The 23,200-nt window shown below is 48.5% G+C and overlaps 1 protein-coding gene across 5 annotated transcripts in view; it reads left to right on the top strand.

Annotated features, from left to right (window-relative positions):
- Positions 1-23,200, top strand: part of ADAM22 (ADAM metallopeptidase domain 22) — a 117,924-nt gene that overhangs the window by 22,578 nt on the left and 72,146 nt on the right. For all 5 annotated transcript variants that reach the window (XR_009755354.1, XM_061554534.1, XM_061554532.1 and 2 more), the window contains exons 4-6: positions 18,070-18,136; positions 19,093-19,175; positions 20,878-20,941. Coding sequence is in view for 4 of the 5 variants with exons in the window: in XM_061554534.1 (XP_061410518.1) it covers positions 18,070-18,136; positions 19,093-19,175; positions 20,878-20,941 (214 nt within the window). In the remaining variant the exon portion in view is untranslated. The remainder of the gene's footprint in view (positions 1-18,069; positions 18,137-19,092; positions 19,176-20,877; positions 20,942-23,200) is intronic.

Here is a 23,200-nt window from a genome sequence, read left to right as displayed (position 1 = left end):
CCCACAACACGGGCTTGTTCCCGTGACCTTAGCTCCCATATGAAGAATAATGTTGCTCGAGGTGACGTTAATATGAAGTAAAGGGGAAGAACGTTAAATGGTGATCAATACAATGTACTCTGTGCTGTGAAATGGCTACGCTGTGCTGGAATGTGACCTTGCAGACAGCGCGGTTGGGAAGTGGATGATTCGGCAAAAATTATTTTGAATTGTGCAGTCCCTCATCCGTTCCTGCGCCGAGCACCGGAGCGTGCCGGCTGCACCACGAACTACTGCGGTTTGCGCCGCGCATGTGTGCAGGTGTGCGCGTGTGCGCGCGTGTGTGCAGGTGTGTGCGTGCATGCAGGTATGCGCGTACGCGTGTGTGTGTCTGTGTGTGTGTCTGTGTGTGTATGTGTGTCTGTGTGTGTGTGTCTGCGTGTGCGTGCAGGTGTGTGTGTGTCTGTGTATTTTGTGTGTGTGTGTCGGTGTGTGTGTGTACGTCGCTCCAGCGATGGTGCACTGGGGTGCCTGTGCTGTAGTCCCCGGCTGGGAATGCTCCATCCTCTTTGAAACAATTTATTTAACACGTCGGCTTTCGCAACCAATATTATCCATAAGAGGTTTTTTTGGGTTAGATCACGTCAATATAAACGTGTCGTTAACCCACCAGCACCCAACAACCAATTAGTAAGGCATGTCACGTAAATAAAACGTGCTATTTAGTTACTACTCCAGCACACCGGTGTGTTTGAGAGTAAACCCACAACATTTCCAATGTACGTTTAACACTGCCCCGCACGACGAGGCATCATCTGTGAGGATCACGAAACATGTTTTTTACGAGATCTGGCGTCAGTGATTTCAGTAGGTTTGACTTCAATGATGGAGCTGTTGTTTGTTTTAAGTAGCCAACTTACAATACCATGTACAAGTGCAGCCCTTTTGTCAATCCACTGCTGGATGAGAGCCCCTCCCCATGCCGTATTTCATCGTTATTTGGCCAGACTTCAACACGCAGCTCCGCTTGCATTGGTGAAGGTGTGGACATCTCTGCACAGCTGTTCTTCTGCAATAGAGGGCACGTGACTCGCAGCCACTCCCAGAGTGCATCGTTTGAGGTCTACTGGATGCGGTATGCCAGGTGTGGAAATGTTGTCTGGGTCACCGACCCTGCTTTAAATGAAGCCCTGATTGTAGGCAATGTTTCTGCTATCATCCCTCCTGGGCACTCTGGGTCTGTGGCCTAATGCGGCCTAATGTGGTAGTAGGATGCTTTCTTGTGCACAAGGCCAGACAGGCCAGGACAAATCGCCCTTTTCTGTTTTCCCTTACGGTGCCCAGAAGAAGTCTCGCTATTGGGGGGAGGTCTGTGTGTGACAGTCCGGTTAATAAACGCAATTGGCGATGAGGGGAAGGCAGAGGTGCTGCCATATCCAGGTGCACGAGAAACTGGAACGTTACACAAGATCTCTAAATGAATAGTTAACGAGGAGTCGAGCGCTAAATGTATTTTATTTGCGTTATTCCACAAATAAGTGCTTTCCCATTGAAGTCGCGATGTTTCTACACAGACCCGAAAGTGGTCTCCTGGAATTATGGGTAAGAGGAGTCGCCCACAAGCAGTGGCAGATCCCTGATTTTCTCAATGATCTGCCGGTGAGTCGCGTGAGTCATCTCATGGAACTGATGAATCCCACGAATGAGCCAGTTTTCTGCAAATAAGAGGAGCCACCAGGGAGCAGTAGTAAATTAATCTTATAATTCCCAGTTATCCATTCGCAGCTGCAGCAATTACAAGAGTTGTTTTAAACAAATTGGTGCAGGTATAATAATATTCTAAGCCAATAGTGCTCATAATACATCTCCTTCGCTCTTACCAACTCTAGCAAGTGTCTTCTACATTTCTTATTTGCATCTATAATACACATTCGGCTCACCCTCACGCTACGATTGCGTGTGGCGAGCAACCCACGTTGGTTGTGAGTGATGTGGTTGTGGCGCTCAGCCGTCATGTTCCCAAGCGAGCCGGAGCCGACCCAGCCATGCCCCGGCTTACGCAGCATCACGGCTGGAGTTAATCGTCACCGGGAACGCGCGGCTCGGAGCTCCCACGGCTCACGTGGTGGTCCAGATCGGATGTTCAACACCCAGCGACATTCACTTGCTAAACGTGGCACTGTGTGCCACTGTCACAGCCCGTAATCGTGTTGTGGAAATTGCCCCTCAATTGTAACCGTTTATAAATAACTCGGGCCTTCCAGGGCTCCCTTGCAAAATAATTGTTGTGCAGTAATGAATCTCACTGAACTGGCACATGGCTAAATAAATAAAACATAAATCGTGAGTTATGTCTTGTATTAAACGTAGTTCTATCTCTACAATAAATAATACGGGAAGAAAATATTTTTTGCAGATGTCACACTAAGAAAAGTGACCACTGCTGTTTGCAGTATGAGGTGAATTTCCATAATATATGGAATAACTGCGGGCATCAGCAAAGAAAAGGAATAAGCTGTTAATACAATGGGCCCATTCACTAAAACTGGAGGCAAGACTGCCTTCTTTACAGATCTGGGAGATCATTTACACAGACTGCATTCTGGTTCGGGTGTAATTCACATCATCGTCTGCCATAAACACTCCACTGCTGGATGAAGGCTTTCCCAAGCCGCCCACACTTCTCATGATCTTGAGATACAATAATAATCCATATTCTTTGGGTCTTTCGGTAAAGTCACGTAAATAGGTTCAAAGAAAATAACAAATATACGTGATTTTACCGAAAGACCCAAATAATATTAATTCCTGCATATTTAATAATAATCCACTTGGCGTCTGCGCACGAACTGATGGCATTGTTCTATCTCCTTGGTAAATGTCCTCTGGGAGGCTCTCCATTCTCTGGCTGCACCTCCATGATTGTTCTTGATCATCGCCCATTATCCCTTCAGGTGATGGATCCTCCTCAAACCCACTCCACTCTTTGGCATTTTCTGAAAATTGGATGGAGGATTAAAGGCATCAACAGAAATAGAGTTGTCGTAATAATCTCGGAGTTGCTGATGATGACATTCATTGTAACCACTGAAAATGAATTCCAGTAATCGATTGAAGAACTTAATAAAAAAAAAGTTGGAAAGGTTGGCATAAGATACACGAAAGTCACGTAAAATAAGTTTGGAAAGACAAACTAAAAAAACACAGAAAAATATGTAAACCTATGGGCATTTGCGAAGGTGGATCAGGATCAGCATGACATAAATAGGCAAACGAGAACAGAATGGAGTGCTTTCATCAACTGAATTGAATTATCGAAAGCAACTTACCAAAGTGCTTGAAGAAGAAGATTTCAGTTGGTGAGTGTAATCCGCTGTGCCACGTGGATCGTAAACATGGGCATGGACAGAGAAGACGGGACAGCTGAGGAATACGCAAAGAGTCACGGAGAAGTGCAAACATGGAGTTTTATTAAGAGACAGGAAGAGGTTCACGGGGATTGGGGCAACAAACTCGAAGTAGACGCCTCATGTTGACTTAAGTAAAATAAGTGGATAAAGTAAGAAGCGGAAAGTGGGCTTGGACAGGATTCTCAGCTACGAGGGATAATGGCCGCTGGATGAGACCGATGACTGAATGGCAGCCCAAGTACGAAACATGCCGACGGCACGACCACGGTGGAGATGCAGCGATGAGATCAACTCATGTGCTGGAACAATATGGATTTTGGCATCGTAGGACCATGATGGATGGGGATGGCGTGGGGAGGCCTCCGTCTCACGGTGGGGAGGCCGAGCTTGCAGAGCAGTGCAAAACAGCACGCTGGTCTGCAAGGCCCGTTGGTCGATGGATTGAAATGTTATTCTATTTCAGTATTGAGTCAGATACATGACGATGATGACGATGATGACGACGACGCGTGCTGTTGTAGTCGTGAGGAGGCTGCGGCCGCCTCAAGTCGAGGTGTTGTTTCTTGCCAGACGGTCGTCCTTTCTGGAGGGTTGTACAGTGCCGCTAATCGCATCGCACCTCAGCGCCACGGTGGCGTTATGTAACTACCCCCCCCTGCACAACGATCCCAGCTCCGCACACCCCGAAGCGGCACGCCGACTCGTGGGACTGGGCCCCGTTCCGCATCGGCTGGAAGACGCCGGCGCCGCTGCGTCGCGAGCGGCGCTGCGGCGAACCGCCGGGAATTCTGGCGACGGTGGTGGCTGTGGAGCCCGCGTGTGCGGCGCGGTGCCCTTGATGATGATGATGGTGGCGGTGGTGATGATGAGCGCGGTGCCCTTGGTGGTGGTGATGAGTGCGGTGCCCTTGGTGGTGGTGGTGAGCGCGGTGCCCTTGGTGGTGGTGGTGATGAGCGCGGTGCCCTTGGTGGTGGTGGTGATGAGCGCGGTGTCCTTGGTGGTGGTGGTGGTGGTGATGAGCACGGTGTCCTTGGTGGTGGTGGTGGTGGTGATGAGCGCGGTGCCCTTGGTGGTGGTGGTGGTGGTGATGAGCGCGGTGCCCTTGGTGGTGGTGGTTGTGATGAGCACGGTGCCCTTGGTGGTGGTGATGAGCGCGGTGTCCTTGGTGGTGGTGAGCGCGGTGCCCTTGGTGGTGGTGGTGGTGATGAGCGCGGTCCCCTTGGTGGTGATGGTGGTGGTGATGAGCACGGTGCCCTTGGTGGTGGTGGTGAGCGTGGTGCCCTTGGTGGTGGTGGTGGTGGTGGTGGTGATGAGCGTGGTGCCCTTGGTGGTGGTGGTGATGAGCGTGGTGCCCTTGGTGGTGGTGGTGGTGGTGATGAGCACGGTGCCCTTGGTGGTGGTGAGCGTGGTGCCCTTGGTGGTGGTGGTGATGAGTACGGTGCCCTTGGTGGTGGTGGTGGTGAGCGTGGTGCCCTTGGTGGTGGTGGTGGTGATGAGCGTGGTGCCCTTGGTGGTGGTGGTGATGAGCGTGGTGTCCTTGGTGGTGGTGGTGGTGGTGATGAGCGTGGTGCCCTTGGTGGTGGTGATGAGCACGGTGCCCTTGGTGGTGGTGGTGGTGATGAGCACGGTGCCCTTGGTGGTGGTGGTGGTGAGCGTGGTGCCCTTGGTGGTGGTGGTGGTGATGAGCGTGGTGCCCTTGGTGGTGGTGGTGATGAGCGTGGTGCCCTTGGTGGTGGTGGTGGTGATGAGCGTGGTGCCCTTGGTGGTGGTGGTGGTGAGCGTGGTGTCCTTGGTGGTGGTGGTGGTGATGAGCGTGGTGCCCTTGGTGGTGGTGAGCGTGGTGCCCTTGGTGGTGGTGGTGATGAGCGTGGTGCCCTTGGTGGTGGTGGTGGTGATGAGCGCGGTCCCCTTGGTGGTGATGGTGGTGGTGATGAGCACGGTGCCCTTGGTGGTGGTGGTGAGCGTGGTGCCCTTGGTGGTGGTGGTGGTGGTGGTGGTGATGAGCGTGGTGCCCTTGGTGGTGGTGGTGATGAGCGTGGTGCCCTTGGTGGTGGTGGTGGTGGTGATGAGCACGGTGCCCTTGGTGGTGGTGAGCGTGGTGCCCTTGGTGGTGGTGGTGATGAGTACGGTGCCCTTGGTGGTGGTGGTGGTGAGCGTGGTGCCCTTGGTGGTGGTGGTGGTGATGAGCGTGGTGCCCTTGGTGGTGGTGGTGATGAGCGTGGTGTCCTTGGTGGTGGTGGTGGTGGTGATGAGCGTGGTGCCCTTGGTGGTGGTGATGAGCACGGTGCCCTTGGTGGTGGTGGTGGTGATGAGCACGGTGCCCTTGGTGGTGGTGGTGGTGAGCGTGGTGCCCTTGGTGGTGGTGGTGGTGATGAGCGTGGTGCCCTTGGTGGTGGTGGTGATGAGCGTGGTGCCCTTGGTGGTGGTGGTGGTGATGAGCGTGGTGCCCTTGGTGGTGGTGGTGGTGAGCGTGGTGTCCTTGGTGGTGGTGGTGGTGATGAGCGTGGTGCCCTTGGTGGTGGTGAGCGTGGTGCCCTTGGTGGTGGTGGTGATGAGCGTGGTGCCCTTGGGTTCCGCTCGCTGCCCTTGGGTGTTGCACACTGCCACGAGCGCGCCTGTGTGTGCGCAAACACTCCACTGTACATGAACACTCCACTGTAGGTGCACAGATCGTGCGGTGCATGTTTGCTATGTAGGTTATTTTTTCTCCTGATTTTTTTTTTACATTTTCACGGGAAGACAATTGCAAAGTGACTGTTGTAATTTAGAGGGTTTTATAATCAGACCAACTCTATATTTGAATCGTAATTCCCGATGGAATATGAAGAATAATTGACACATTTTGTCCTCCGCAGATGCAGTGGGTGCACTGTCATCTTTTTTTGGCTTTTTCAAAATGTTATTACGTTTGTGCTATTGATGACAGCCTACGTCTTGAATCCCACGCACTTATCACTGCTATGCGGAGCACTAATTCGCCAGAAGTTGGTATCCTGCTGCTGTCATATGTGATATAATTTAGAGTGAAGCAGTCGGGGTAACTGATGATCCAGAACTCACCAGTTCGCTGCAGACACTCGCTTACCAGTGGTCAATCGCCTCATCACCGCTCTTCTATCGCTACTACCATGGTTACTGTTCCTGTGAACTCAACTCACAGATTCGTCCACCCATGTTGAAGTCTACCGGGGCGTCTCATCTCATCCATTTAACCTCCGTGCTGCAGGTCACACCAACTCGCTCTCACGCCCACTCACTCACCCGCTCACCAACACCCGCCCGCCCGCCCGCCCGCGGGCACTCCGCCTGCTGCTGCTGCTGCCGCCCGGGGCCTTCCCGACCCGCGCTCGCACGCGAGGGCAGTTTCACGCCGAAAATATGTATCGATTTTCTGATCGAAATCGGTGCTTAATTAATAACATTAGTGGCCACCAGGCCTTTTAAGCGTGATGTAATTTGCGGTTGTTTATTTCCCGTCTCAGTCGCCCCTATAGAATGTTGCACAGTTGCAGCTAAAGCTGTGGTCGTCCACAGAGCCGTATATTAGTTGGGTTTTCACACAGAGTACACGTGTACAGGAGCTTTAGGTGCGTAATGATTCCGTATCTGCATTATACACACATTTGTTGTTTCCATTTTCCTGAGAGGTTAATTACGTGAAAGTTTTCGGATAAAGATACCGTGTATATTTCAAAAAAGTGCTTTGGCTAGCCGAAATGTCATCAATGTTCCTCCTGGGAAGGGAATAAAAATACCCGAGTTTTATTGGCCCACTAAATCACGTCGCGTATTCTGCCTCCGTCCCCTGGGGCCTCGCGGCGCGTGCAGGTGCTGTGATGCATTGCGCCCTGCTGCGGGTGCTTGCGTTGACGTGCGCTCCGCATTACGAGGCCCATCAGACCCCGCAGGGAACTCCCCGCTTGCTATAAGCCCTCCGCAGGCAGTCGGGGCGTCTCGTTACGTAACCACGGTCGCGAATGCCGCTCGCGCTCGAGGGCTGTGCGGTGGCCACTCAGTGACAGAGTGAGTTGGTTCGTCACAAATATATGGAACTACTGCACTTATTACAGGCGAATTTAAGTTAAAATTCATGCTGGTGGTTTTTGTTGTTGCTTTGTGTCATTTAAATTTTTGGAAAATTTTGTGGCGCATTAGCCAAACAGGACACACTCCAGTATGCTGGAATTATCGATAGGCCAAAATAGTACATACATGAAATAAACAACAACGCACACATAGAAATAAGTAAAATCTGTGGGTGCCCAAACAATTGTATCACATGGTTAACCAAAAACATTGCACAAACAAATCAAAGTAACGTAACGAATTCCCTGGAGCGTTAATCGGCTCGATCAGATGGTCTTCAGTCTGATAGCACAATTAAAATGAAGTTACAGAAATATTAGTGGATATAGGATGTTGACTATTGTACCAATATGTAAACAATATAATAAGTAAAATGCAATTGTAAATGAAGGTACAAAAATCGACAGTTTAACATCAAATTGTTATTCATGTGGCAGAGTTGCCACGGGTCAGTTTGACGCAGTTGAATTTCAGGTGTTAGGGGTATCACTGATTTTGTAAGTGTTACATTTTTATACGGGTTTCCAGATGTTTTGTCACACTCATACAGGCATCTGCCATGCACATTCACATGGGTTGTAGGCTCATTATTGACTGATGATCAATTATAGCACAGTTGCATACATTACAATTAATCATTTTCACTAAGAGACATTACCAGTATGCCCCGCCTGCTGTAGAGTGGACACTAAAGATTTCGTAACCCCATTTGAAAAATTAGACCATTGTGTGCCGGTATCATGGTCCAAATTTGCAACAATTTTAACGTTTGCCCACAAATGACTACATTGGAAGCACACACAGCAACATCGCCCCCTGCTGTGGAACTACTGCAGACCGTGTCTGTGGAACACAGAGCGGCACGAATGCCAAACGTGTATTCGCGATTTAATTGCATCTAAATACAGACACCTGAATACAGACATATGTATTCAGATGTTGTGCAGTTAGCCAAGGTAAGGAAATGTATCTGATATTGCAAATGTTTCAGAAAGAACTACACATTGTGTTTAAATAGCTCGTGAATGCTCACCAGTGCAGCGTTTGTGTTGATGAACCAATTGCATCTCTTGTTCTGGCAGTGAAAGGGTGAATGGGGGTGAGAGTACAGTCATTGTGAAGATATGGAGAGTGCCTTTTAAACAAAGATTGACAAATGTAATTGTCGCCAGGCTACGACAGCGATCCAGATCGCCATGAAGGAAGCAATTATGAACAGAGCAATTTAGGTCTTACATGAAATATAAAGCGGAGTGGTAAATTGGATGAAGACTATATGAAGTTACAACTGTCAGTTCATACTTAATATGTTCCATTATCAACACTGCCGATCGTCAACAAATACGGGGGATGATTCCCTTTTGAGAACCGCAGATGAAGCGTCAGTGTTGTGCGTAGGTTGTGTAGACGATCAGCCTATTGTAAATGAGACCCGCACAAGAGCCAACACACAAACAAGGCCCCAATGCAGTGTGTGGACGATAATCGAAGTGAGTTCTTGTAATTATTTCTCAATTTTATTTAATGTGTGACTTTACAAAGGAGTAATAGGCATACACAGCTGTGACTGATTGCTCCGCCTTCTGTGAGTATGAATTATTGATTCAAATCAGCAATATTGGGGGTGTGGCACCATACATAGTACCTCCATCATGCCCCGTGGTGGCTCTCCGATTTGCACGGTTGGCTACCTAGGGTGTGAACAAAGTTCAACATACATACAAAGTGCAGTCTCCAACTCTTATCTCTCTGACCTCTCTCTTTATGTGCGATGAAGAAGGTCAATTTACTCTAAAGTCGCCTATTAGTTACTGTAATTTTCGATGTCGTGTTATTGGCGAACGTGTTGAGTTGTATTACTTGCACTGCTGCATCGGAGTGGTCCAGGCGGAGCGTTGCAGAGGTGAGCTCGGCGCTGTCTCCTTAGAGGCCAGTGGCGCAGCTGGTGGGGCGATTGCTCGGGTGCGGCCCACGTGCGGCCCACGTGAGTCCTGCATTGCCAGAATTCTTTAACATCTCGCTGCACTGTGTCTGCAGCCCCGTTAACGTTGCAGTGTGTTGCCGTGTTGCTGGTAGACCATAAACACGTTTTAAATTATGCAGCGCTCTCGATTTCTGCGATTTGGGCTTTCGTTAATTAACCACAAGGCATTACTCTTCCTGCACCGTGCTACAGGGCACTCACTGCACTGCGTGGTTGCACGTGTGTCCGCCAGCTTGCTCGTGGAATCGCGAGATGCTTTGTATCCGTCACCCTCAACTCCTAATAACCCTGAGGTTGGGCTGACTACATTAATTATCCATCAATCGGCACTCCTACTGTCCACTATTTTGCACATAAGAGGCAGCGTTACGGAACAGGTGATAATTTAATCTTCTAGTCTGAATTTATCCACAATACGAATGTAGTACTTTGGTGTTGGTGCAAATGTCACGAAGGCGATATGTTCCACACACAGTCTGAAGTATTTTTATGGAAGGTAGATGTTGCTGTGTGGGATCCCAATTGAGTAATTTTACATTTTGACTGTGATGCTGCACACAGTTGGCCTTCTCCTTTCGAATGACGTCAAATGGATCTTTAACACCCACTGTGGAATTTTGAATTAAAGCTTTCGTGACTGCAGGAATTCATATCCTGTGGGTCTTTCTGTAATGTCACGAAGAACCAAAAACTTTTTACCAAAAACTACGACGTTTTGATCGCAACACAAGCAATCGTGTTAAGATCGAAACGTCGTAGTTTTTTGTAAAAAAAAAAACAATTCTACGTGATTTTACTGAAAGACCCAAAGAATATCCACTGTGGAGCAGATGGCGCGAGGTATTTTATGGTTAATACACCCACAGTATTAACTAGGACGGCCTTCTAGTGTCGAACCGCAAAACTTTACAAGTGGTGAACATGCCACCACTGTGCCATGTCACCAACCAAATAAAAGGGGTGATGTTGATGACGATGGCTAAGATGGAGCAGGGGCTGCTGCTGTTGCTGCCACCACCATCGACGAGCAGGAAAGAGGCAGAGGAAGGGCAGCAGCGGCCGTCCTTGCCACGGTGACGGCAGCGCGGCCCCGGAGAAGGGTGTCACGTGGCAGAGGGGACACTGCACTCTACCCACGTGGTGGGCAACTACTGTATAAGACCTGTCTGCTGATTGCACAACAGCCATGGATGATGCCGAGGGCGATGGAGATGATGATGTGTGTGACGACGTGGAGAACGTCATCTTTGTCGCTGCCTCCAGCCACTCCCGTTGTCGTCTCGGAGGTGAAGACGGCACGGGTTTTGGCAGAAGGCCCACTGTTGCCATTTTTCAACAGAAAAGATGAAGAATTATCAAAAATGGCAAGAGATTCAGCAGATTTTTTTTGCCAAAAATGCGCGGATCTTGTTGTTCTGCCGACTTGCAAAATCGTAAATCAGGCACCACAAAAAGGATACTGATTTGTTAAATAAACATTAAGTGCATAATCGAGGTTTTTTTGGGTTAGAACGCGTAAATATATATGTCGTTAAACCCGCCACCACCCGACACAGCCAACTACTGTAGTAAGGGTTGTCACGTAAACAGAACATGCCAATTCGTCACTAGTACAGCACACCGGTGTGTTGGAGAGCCATCTAGTTTCATCAGGCGACAGCCAGATTTGTGGAGAAGTCCACCTGTTTCGTTCCTTTAAGTGGCACACTAATTATAAACAATGGGTATGAAGTATGGGAATTGACGGCAGGAACTTCTTGACGGGAACACACTTTTTATTAAATCTTTACGTGTCAAAATACAACGTGTAGTCTCCTTTCTTCCGACTTCACACTCCACTACTCTCGTGTAAACTCTAGGCCTCTGGCTACACACGATACCCTTCACTCGTGTAGACCCTACGCCTCTGGCTACACAATACACTCGACTCGTGTAGACCCTATGTCCCTGGCTACACAATACACTCGACTCGTGTAGACCCTATGTCCCTGGCTACACACACTGCATTCGGCTCGTGTAGACCTTATGCCTATGGCTACACACACTACACTCGCCTCTGGGTTACACAGAGTCCCGGTCCCGTTAGGACAGCGGGACTAGGTACCGCAGGGCCCTAGGTCTTCATCCCCGTCTTCATTCTTCGCTGGTTACACACTGCCTTCACGCCTGTGTGCATCCCCTTTTATAGCCCCTGCTCACGAGAGGCGGAGCTGATGCGTACTTCAGCGTGAGCATCGCTCCTTAATGAACCAATCACGACGCACTCTCTCTACGATCCGTTTTCCCCAGCGCGTGTTAACACTCCTCCACCAATCACACCGCGCTGCCACCCGATCACTCCCTCTCAGCACGTCACCGGTCCACAGCCAATCAGTACCCCGTAACCCACGACCCCGCGCTGACCCCTGATCCTCCACCGTCAGCGCACGTCACCACCTACACAGCCAATCATTACGCGCTGGCATACGATCTCTAATTCCAGCGCGTATCACCTCTACAGGTACATAATAAACACACGCAGACTTATCTCTGAGAATTATTGATATCTGTGAAAAATAACTTCATAGCTCATCAGATTTCTCTAGGAGATTCTGATTCTGAACCGCAAGAGCTCCACGGTAAATTACTGCAGCAGACTCCAGAGGCACAGAGATACACAAGGGACACAGAAAGACAAAAGAAGCAGATACGCGAATCAGAATGGACAGACACATACACACAGAGACAGAGAGAGACACACGGAGACAATGTGACAGACACTTGAGACACAGACAATGACACAGAGAGATGATGGGACTGGAGGTGCACGCGCAGAGCGCGCCTGCCCAGAGGCGCTTCTGGCTCCTCGCGCCGCGTTCCCTCCCTCCTCACTCGCGCCCTGCCACCACTGCAACGCGCCCCGCTTCACCCATCAGCTTGCACGTGGGCCAAAACAAGGTCTGCAAACACAATCGCAGAGTGATAAGTTCCCAGCGCCGCATCGTTATCTACTGCACCAATCCACACGGGGCATGGCACGACGCATTGTTTCGAGCACGGCTCGGATGATCAAGAAGAGCATGCGCCGTGTCCGTGAGCGCTCCAACTTGCGGCCACGGAGCTCGCCGCGTGTGCGCCTCTGGGTGGTGACACGTGGACCTTTAAACGACGAACTTTCTTTTGGGATGGGTGTATATTGCGGTAAATCTGAAATATTCTAGAGAAACAATTGTTCAGCTCATGATTACTAATGAGGGGGGGGGGGTGCCCCATGTGGAGTGACGTCACCCGCTAATGGTTATTGGGGAGGGGTGCGGCATGCGGAGTGACGTAACCCCCTCATGGTTATTGTGGAGGGGTGCAGCATGTGGAGTGACGTCGCCCGCTCATGATTATTAACGAGGGGAGGGGTGCGGCATGTGGAGTGCGCGATCTTCTTGTGCGTTCGTGTAAATTTCCACGCGGGCATGAATATTAATGAAGGGGGGGCTCTTTTGCAGTGACGTCAAGCACGGATGTAGCACTGTGCTGCGTATATTTTTTTTACCGTCACTTTTTGTAAAGAAACGTCATATTTGAAGCGACTTTGCGTAATAAATCATTTAATTCAGCTCGACCTTCCTCTGCGTTAGTGTAAAAATCCACCCACTCACGCCATCCCAATTCAGTCATTTACAGGTATTTTTTCAAATTTAGACCATGATGCCGGCACACAATGGCCTGCTATTATTGAATGACATCACCAGGTTCTCTGACGTCCACTGTGAAGCAGACAACACGTATTTTACCGTGAAGACACGTGCAGTAATAACCAGGGAGTCCTGTCAGATTTCAACCGCGAACCTCTTGCAACAAGCGGCGAACCCTGCAGAGCTTGGGCCGTGATCTCAGCACGTGACAACTTAATTTTGTATTCATTTGGAAAACAATGGACACAACAATACACCTCTTTGTTGGGTCTGGTAATCCACCCGATGGCATCAGGAGTTGCTGACTGTATCTCGTGTTCACACCTCCTGTGTACTCAGCACATACCGCTGCGTGGAGACTACACTACGCTAATAGGAGCGTCCGTGCCTCCTACAGGCAGTGGTGGGTATGGTGGTGGTGGTGGAGAACAGATTGCGCTTCACCTTGTTCACAACATGGCGACGCTTGTGTTGTCTCCTGGTTCCGTTTGATTGGGAATTATACCTTGACGCAACTTTACATGACTTCGAAAAAATACCTCTGAAATTTATTTTAATTGTTTAATTGTAGTGTTGTGAAAGTATTGGTTAATAATGAGCTTTATTTAAAATTGTTAAAAGGAGGAAAATGTAGGCGATTTAAATGTAAATGTTTTTTGTATCTTCACTGACAATGGATTTGTGCTCTGGTGATCAGATGTGGGTAATTGGGTCTGGTGGATCGGTTTTGACCCAGATAATCACATTCCCAGAAAATTGAGCCTCAAATAATTGGAGCCGTATTTGACATTTTATTATAGAGGCCTTCAGCAGTACTCAGAATCGTCTAAACAGGCAACGATCGTTTATGCAAACTTGTGCACGATTCACGTAGTAAGCCTCAAGTGGTACACCACTGTCCATTTGTTTACTATTATCATCCCACTTATTTACCCAGAGTCCCTAGACTGATTTTAAGGAAGGTCCTGCCAAGTGTTTGCAGTTGGAGGTAATGTTGCTGCTGTTTAATCCCAATTGAGTAATTTATAAATAGATTTTCAGAATTGGGATATTTGGTCAATATCGGTTACATTATTTTAGCGATGGGAGGAAACCGGAGAACCCGGTGGAACCCGTGCAGGACAAGAGGAGAACATGCACACTGCACAAACTGAGCCCGTGTTCAGAATTTAATTCAGGAAATAAAACCCTTTAAGGTTAGGTGGGAACCTTTCAAAAGACCGTATCACATTTTTCCATGGAATCCTAATTTGGTGTTAGTATATAGGGAGCAGCTAATTGGGATATCCACCTTCACTGTGATGGAAAAACACATTAAACCGATAAAAAAGAGCATTCGTGTTCTGAAGATTCGAAATCTCTTTTAAAGATGCAGCGGGGCAGGTGCCCCAGTTGTATGTCACGGAAGTGATTGATGGCTCCCGTAACGTAGTTAACTGAAACACCCATGAGTGTGAAACGCCCTAAGAAAGAGGATATTGGGAGGGGCAGTGTTGGATAACAACTGAATGGCAGCTGTGGATGATTAAATGCAGTGGCACCATACATAGCATGCTGCTTCCTGCAGAGGAGGGTGCTGAAAGGGAAATTAACTTGCAATAGGATTCTGTCAGCCGTTGTGAATCTTTAATATTTTTTGGCCGAGGTTATGAGCATTTGTCCTGTCGGTTGTTGAACGTGGATGACGCCATCGAGCCACGTTCCCCAAGAGGGGACTGGAGATGTCTCCTTGGAAGAGGGCCTATTGAGCTCAACTATCGCCGTGCACACATTTGTGATTGATCATGGCGTTGTGCATTGCATTAACATTTTCCATTTTTCTCGCAACAGGAGCACAAATTCATTTGCTTTCGTGCACGACTGGGTGTTTACAACGTGCCTGCGTAAGATTTGTAGTTTTAGTTTCTCTGGCCCTTGTCGCAGTCCTACCTGCTGTCTCCCTCTTTTGTGAATTTGTACTTTTCTAGGCTATCGGGGCCATATTCTTTGTCGTGGATCAGCTCGGGCTTCAGCCGCTCCGTTGCTTCCAAAGTCCCCTGAGCTGGGACCATGCTCAGAGCTGGCTTTGAGCCAGCTCATTTGAGTCAGAGCCAAGCTGAACCATGACTAAGTATACCACCCCATGGGGGACTTTCCTGGACAAATTATATTATTGTTTCGTTGTTTTCACTTATAGAGTCTATTTTTATAATAATCTTTTTCATTTATAAGGTGCTTGCTAAAATTCATCAACAGCTCAAATCACCTTACATCTCATCACATCTCAAATATTAAAATGTCTCCCCCAGTGGTAGCTATCTCTTGCGTCACAACTTAGCACCAGCCTGCAAGCAGGCATTAGTCTGCCTATAGGGGGCAATGATTTCTGTGTGTATTCTCGAATTATTTGAACCGTGGCCTGCTTGTCTTGGATGACATCAGGGGATCTGTAACATCCACTCTGAAGTAGACGGCAGAGTATATATTCTTGATACATACCGCAGTAATATCCAGGGTGTACTGTCGGATTAATACTGCAAACCTCTGCAACCAGCGGCGATCGCTCTGCCGCTGGACCGAGAGACCGCTTATTGTGGACGTGCTGCAATTAAATCAGTGCCCGGGTATAATGTAAATATAATTGTCCACAAGCACGGTTTATCCGCAATCGAGGTAATGCACCCACAGATACCGAGGAGTTAACTAGAGCAGAAGAATGCTGGAGCCCGATGTTGTTGGTGCATGGGAAAGGCCTTGATGTGGCAGAGAGAAGGAGTGTGGCTCACACAGGCGGCGGAGAGAGTGGCCTGCCGTGACGCTGCGTGCCTCTGACTGGCGTATGGATTGTGCGCTTAACCCGAGGAGTTCGTCGCATTCGTTTGACTTGTCCTTTGTTGTTATTCCATTTATAACATCTAGAAAAGGTTTCTGGTGTTCGTCTTGCGTCGTTTCAGCTGCTTGTAATTATTGACCAGCGCTAAGTGTGCTGCAGACCCTCATGCATCTTTTATGCCTTCACATTGAAACATTTATGATGGTGGTGCTGCAGCAAATTTTTACTCATGCCTGCAGAGCAGCCACCTCGAGCGAGTTTATTACAACCCCAGGGGCATTTCTCAGCACTGAAACCGATGCTGAGGTTCAAGGAAGTGTATTGAAAAATCCTGACACCAGCAGTGAAAATTCTATTAAATTCTGTGGATGAGTGATGTTCAGAATGAGTTCGAGAGTGGAGTTTACCACGATGCCTCGCCTTGTCTGTGTTTTACAGAGAGCCTGGGTGCATACATAAACATAGAATCCGATCCTATTCACATTTATACTGGATCTTAATCATAACTTTCTACTGTTTAGTATCCACACCGTTCTTGCTGCGCAAGGCGATCACTTCACAGTCGGGGACAATGTTCTTGTGTGTAATCCCATTGAGTAATTTGCAGTGTAATTGTTCTAATTAGACACATTGTTACCGTAATGCCGGGATAAATTGGCCTCCTCATTTAAAATTACATCACAGCATCGTTAACGTCCACTGAAGCAGACAGTGCGTAGTGCTTTTGTGGTTAGCACACACGGCAGTAGTAACCAGGGCGGCCACTGGCATTTGTCCTACTGGACATCTGTGTAACCTAATTGGACATCTGTGAGCAAGAGCGTCACAGCTCCTCCTAAAGTCTAAATAGATATTCTGATTCTAAACATTTGAACTCTGAGCTTCCTGGACGAACGGCGAATGCACCTCCGCCGGGCCGTGCCATGCGCATGAATGCAAGGCGAAGGTGCGACGTCTGGTTCACCACGTGATCCATTGTGATGCTAATGTGTCCTGTGGATCGCATTGCTGATGCCTTTGCCGGTAATGCATCAGTACGAGAGAAGACCAGGGCTCACGAAGTGTCACACGGTGCAGTGAATTGCTATGCTGAGAAGTCATTGAATAATTACAGTAAAATATAACAGCGTAGTATTTACATATATAGACGTTAGTCAGTGTATTTTATTTAACTGGGATTCACATCTAGATATAGCTATTAAAGTATATAATGTTTACATTTCTTTACAGCAGCCTTCAACACGCTCCGATTCTGGAGGACTGAACCACGCTCTGTGGTTCGGCAACTCCACGAATCTACAAATTCAAGAACTCGTCCTGAGGGCGTCAGCAACATTCACCATTTGTGTCATGTGACTTCAGCTCAGTAACCATGATGGTTTTTTTTTTTTATGGACCCATTGAGCAGAAATCTATATTGCTCCTATACCGGGGGTCTCATTTAGAGTGTTTCAGCTGCCCACTCGGAATGTGTGACTGGCCGATGAAGCCTACCACTTTGTGGGGGTGTCAAAAGCGGTTGTCCCGAAGATAAACACTGTGGAATGTCCACCCCTGGCTCAGGAGTGTGAGCAGGACATTAAGGCAGCAGGAGATCACCGTGACTCTGGGCGGGCGCAAGGATCTGTCGGCTGCACAAACTCGGCCACGCCACGACCATGTGTCCGTTGGCACGCAACCCGGGCGATGCGCTATCGCCCAGGGGAGGAATGCCACCGCAGCATTGGGGCCAACCTAGCAGCTCAGAGCGGCGAGTGGTACTCTCTTTATCTCTCTTTATCGACCCTGGAGGGATGATATTGGGCTGAGTCAACCCGCCAGTCTGGATGTGAACATGCAACATTCCGTTTGTGGGCCACTCACTCTACCACCGAGCCACCCGGATGTACAACCAGTCAAGGTTAATAACGCTTTTAAGAAACAATGATTTATTTCCAGAATGACTAATTGGAATACAACCCTTACATCACAAGGTGCACTGGGCACTCGAGCTCACATTTGACCGGTAGCTCTCAAGACAGAGCTTGATGAGCTTCCGCTGGACTTGCGAGAAGTCCCTCCTGATGTGTGAACACTGGCAACCCGGCACACTCAAGTGTGTCACATTCATAACGCTGCTCTTGTTCGCAGTGACCTCCTTGCCCTGGGCTATCTGGAGCGGCATTTTGATGAAGATGGGAAACCCGTTGAGAAGCAGGTGACACACTCAATGCATTTGTATTCACATTGTGCATGTACATGGGGTCATACACAAGCCACACACAAGCCAGATTAGGCGGCCACTGCTTCTCAGCGTGAGCTGCTGCTGCAATCCGCGTGTACACGTCTCCTGATGCACACAGGTACTTTTGTCAACCAAAGGCAATGGTTTACCAATTTCCACGCAACTGTGGAGCCACTCGGGGTGTTGTGTTCCACCCGTGTGAAGACCGTTCATTCCAAATGCAGAGCGTGCGGTCAGCATGGCGCGTCCACGAACTGCGGTGATCTGGGCGCGATCCATCAAGCGCCAATGCCCCTCGCGGTCGTTAATCTAGGTTGGTACAAAAAAGCAATGTTGATCCCACTGCCTTCATTGATGATGTTTTCCTTTACAGATTGATCAGTCTTAATGTGCCCCATGGGATGTGTAAAAAAGCACACTTTTATTTTTTACGTGGAGGGACCAATTTGTGGTGGTGGAGGAGGAGGCGCATTGCCCGCGACTCGGCACGCTGACTGGGCAGCCAGACGCATGCCACCTGCGGCAGGAGAGAGGCCGTGTGGGCACAGTCACCTGGACCTCACCTCACTGACGCCAGGATCAGTTCAGACGTATCCACGTGCGGTCCTCAGGGCGATAGTGCTTGTCGGTCAAGTTAAACCAATGCCTTTCTGAAGATTGTCGGTGGACACTGCCGCTCATGAGACACAGAGGCACTTGTCAGTGCAAGTGCTTAATACTCGCACCGCATTGTGCCCAGTCGCGAGGACAAAAGTGTCTGCCCTCCATACGCCCGGCTCATATGGCAGCACGCTGTTGAGGCTGTACTAAATTACATGTGATGTCTAAATGCCTCAGAGGTGCTTTCTATATGAGACGTTTCAGTAGCTGTGCTTCTTTGTGGTGTGAGCCTCCTCCATCATCGTGCTGTTTGGGTCGTCTTGCTGCAGGGCGGTGAACTGTGCCACTACCACGGCAAGCTGAGAGGGATTCCCGACTCCTTCGTTGCTGTGTCCACGTGCCATGGGCTGCAGTGAGTGATTCCCAGCACGCGGTGTCAGCGGCCAGCAAACACAATGAATCACACTTCTACTCTGGATACCAGGGATGAGTTTGGGATTTTAAATGTTCAAATATATGATGGATAAATATGTATTTGGATCATCCAAAAATTATTTTGAGGACATTTGTATATCGGTATAATTTTCAGAAATGTTGGATGAACTAAAACACGTTATAGTTTATGTTAATAGAAGATCCGATTCTATTTGCATACGCTAGACTGTCTTCACTTAAATTGTAACGTCTTCATGTTCATCCTTAAATATTTAAAGTGTTGTCATTGGACAACAATTTCAATGTTTTGATGAAATAACGTGCTCGTTTTAAACGTTTACAAATTTGACCAGAAAACATGATGGTGTAATGAGTGAAACAGGTTTATGGCATCTTGTTGTTTGGCTTTATTCTGTTTGTAATCACTTCATTATGCCTTCACATGGGGGACGACCTTCACATTTTCATTTTGAAAACTAATTGTCAATTGGAAAAAAGCATTTTTGTGCCACACTGGCTCACTCTTTGGCTTGTCCGCTGCTGCAAATGTGCTCTGTACAAAGGTGTGGTGGGCGGGATTGATGCATTTTTCATTTGGCATTCAAAGTGTGGCTGGCTGTGTCTGCTGATAACACAACATCAAACGGCTGCGTGAAGGGAGAGGGCTGCAGCGGCCCTGGCGCTGAATCACCGCCTGGCGACGGCGAGGATACAAAGCGCGACCATTGCTTCGTGGCTCACGCCGGGTTGTTAAGCGGCGATCGCGTTGCTGTGGTGGCGGGGCGCGTTGTTTGCGTGGTCTGCTGATTGCTGCCCATTCTGGATAGCGGCCTTTTTCTGATCGTGAAACAAAGGCAACGTCACCCATTGTCGTCATCGGAGAGGCGCCCTGCCCCGCTTTGTTTTATCACGGAGACACTTTCAACGCTTGACCTTTGATGTGACGTGAATGGCCGGCGTCAGGGCACTGGGCTCTTTATCGCAAGGTCATAAGGTCACACCCAGTCATGGTCAACTGATCAAGTGTCCCTGTCTTGGAGGCAAAGCGAGCACGGCGAGGTGCTATGAGATTTCAGGAACTGAGACTTTTCAAACGGCATTGGGGACTGGCCAGTGCTCATTACTGTGCCGATTTTGGACTTTTATTTTAATGATCCATAATCACAGCATCTGATTGAAAACTTGTTTGTTATCAGTGTGTGTGTCACGAGTGGTCCAGAAACATGGTCACTCATAAAAAATAGAGAAAACTTGAAAAGTGGGCAAAGAAGCGGAGAGAGATGCATGCTTGTAATTACCTAAATATATATAAAATGGAGCGCATAAATTCGAGAACATACACAGGTGAATGATATTATTATCCAAACTTAATAAAAGTGGTTGGCTTGGGCAGGACATGTGACGGTTAGAAGGATCATGAACGCTGGTCAAGAAATATAACGGAGCGGCAGCCAAGGGATGTAACGCGTCTGTGCGGGCGCCCACCGCGGAAATGGAGCGATGAGATCGGTCCACGTGCAGCGGGTGGATTGTTGCAGCGCAGGATCGTGAGAGGCGGTGGTAGATTGGGGAGGCCTTCATCCAGCAGTGGATTCGCCATGGCTGCTGTGGCGCCAGTGCTGCTGCTGCTGATGATAATCCCAGCCTCGTGGCTGTGCCTGCTTGTGCTGTCCCTGCAGTGGGATGTTTCACGACGGCAACCACACGTACCTGATCGAGCCCGCGGGACTCGCGGACGCCCAGGTGAGTGCTCCCCGCACGCACCGTGCGGAGTTGCTCGCGCTCCCCGGGGAGAGCGCCCAATGGGCGGCAGGGCGTGCGGCACACGTGGGTTTTGTGTTTTCAATGTAATGTGCAGCACGCTACTTTGCACTTTACAAAGCATTTGTTGGCATCCTGATCCAGTAATGGATAATGCGATGGCAAGGACCAGTTTTCTCAATGGGACAAGTATTGTATAGCAATAGTTCAAAGTTATTCTCATATAAACAGTTTCGTCATAGTTCATTAGTTGTACCAGATGGTTGTTAGATTATGGTTATGATTAAGGTCCAGGTTACGTGGCCCGAGGGTGATGTCCGATGGTCCATGTTGAGACAATTCACTTATTCGTGACCTCACCTCATTGCAAATGAGAGTCGTTTTACATTCGTCAAAGACACTGACAGATACATTAGAGATATTCTAACTAAAATAAATCCATGCTGCATTTTAAAAAATGCACACAGTCACCTCTGTGGAAGTAAAGAAGCAACAAGATTGTTACGAGACAATTATGCCAAATTACAGATGTCCACACGCAAGGAGCCAAATTACAGATGTCCACACGCAAGGAGCCAAATTACAGATGTCCACACGCAAGGAGCCAAATTACAGATGTCCACACGCAAGGAGCCAAATTACAGATGTCCACACGCAAGGAGCCAAATTACAGATGTCCACACGCAAGGAGCCAAATTACAGATGTCCACACGCAAGGAGCCAAATTACAGATGTCCACACGCAAGGAGCCAAATTACAGATGTCCACACGCAAGGAGCCAAATTACAGATGTCCACACGCAAGGAGCCAAATTACAGATGTCCACACGCAAGGAGCCAAATTACAGATGTCCACACGCAAGGAGCCAAATTACAGATGTCCACACGCAAGGAGCCAAATTACAGATGTCCACACGCAAGGAGCCAAATTACAGATGTCCACACGCAAGGAGCCAAATTACAGATGTCCACACGCAAGGAGCCAAATTACAGATGTCCACACGCAAGGAGCCAAATTACAGATGTCCACACGCAAGGAGCCAAATTACAGATGTCCACACGCAAGGAGCTAGCTCGGCTCCACACTCCGCTTCACATCAAGTGCTCTCCATCGTTTAGTTTGCCAACAGAACGAAATAATAATTAGCAGCGCAATAATGAACATTCCCAGCCATTAATATCTGTAAACCGCATTGGAAGGTTCCGTATTCCCATTTGATGACGGATACTCGGTGACCTTTTAATGCCTCTGATGTTTCCCGGAGCCCGCACAGCTCCCTCCCTCTAAAGGAACCCTTACATCAATATTTAATATACTCGACAGCATTGAAGCTTCAAATCTAGAAGCAATGACGCTGCCATATCACGTTATCTGCCACTTTCCTACTTTGAAACATGAAACTCGTAGATATTTGACAGTCCAATGATCTCATTTGCATGACGTTTTATGAGCATCGCCACATTCATTAATACAGTTAAATAAAAAATGTATAGCAGACTCTCATCAGCACATTCACTGCCAGCTTTGAGGGACATTATAAACACCAGAGTCCCCTTCAAAGCAAGGTTGGTGTGGTGACTGTTATGTCCATTTCAAAGTTATCACCGCTCAAGATATTACAGCGCCATGTGACTGGGATTTGTATAGCATTTAATTAGGGTCCAACTGCACCTCAGACTACAAAACAGCGTGGCATGCGTGCCGTGTAGACTGCACTACACGGCCATTGAGAAGAGATGATTGACGCGTTATCGCCAGAGTTGTATATTCCTCGAAATGACAGACAATGGCCGTGTCCCAGAGGGACGTGCCGCACCACACCGAACGCGAGTTGCAGGACGGAGGCGCCCTCTGCAGGGCGAGATCAGTGGCCGGGCTTTGACGGGGTTCACGCTCTGATTCGCTCTGGAACATTCCACCCGTGGTGCACGCGGACAGCAGCATGTGCAGGAATAACCTCATCGTGAATTATGATTCAACGTTCATTCTAGATTTGAAGTTTTCGTGACTGCCAGCATTCATACTCTTTGGTTTTTTCGGGAAAGTCACGTAGGTAAAAAATTAAAATAAATTAAATCACGACGTTTCGATTAATATTAATCTTGTGAAGAACAGCACCGTCACTCTGTAAAATGCAACAGCACGTGTGTTACAAACAGCATTTCTCCCGAGTCACCATTAACCATGTGACTGGTATATCCGCGCGGTCATTCAATAACCCTGCCAGCCACCTACAGGCCC

Source organism: Lethenteron reissneri, chromosome 20 (genome assembly GCF_015708825.2).
Source record: "Lethenteron reissneri isolate LAM-NWPU_2019-01 chromosome 20, ASM1570882v1, whole genome shotgun sequence".
In the NCBI taxonomy this organism is placed as follows: Eukaryota; Metazoa; Chordata; class Hyperoartia; order Petromyzontiformes; family Petromyzontidae; genus Lethenteron; species Lethenteron reissneri.
This window is presented reverse-complemented; position numbering and strand designations above follow the sequence as displayed.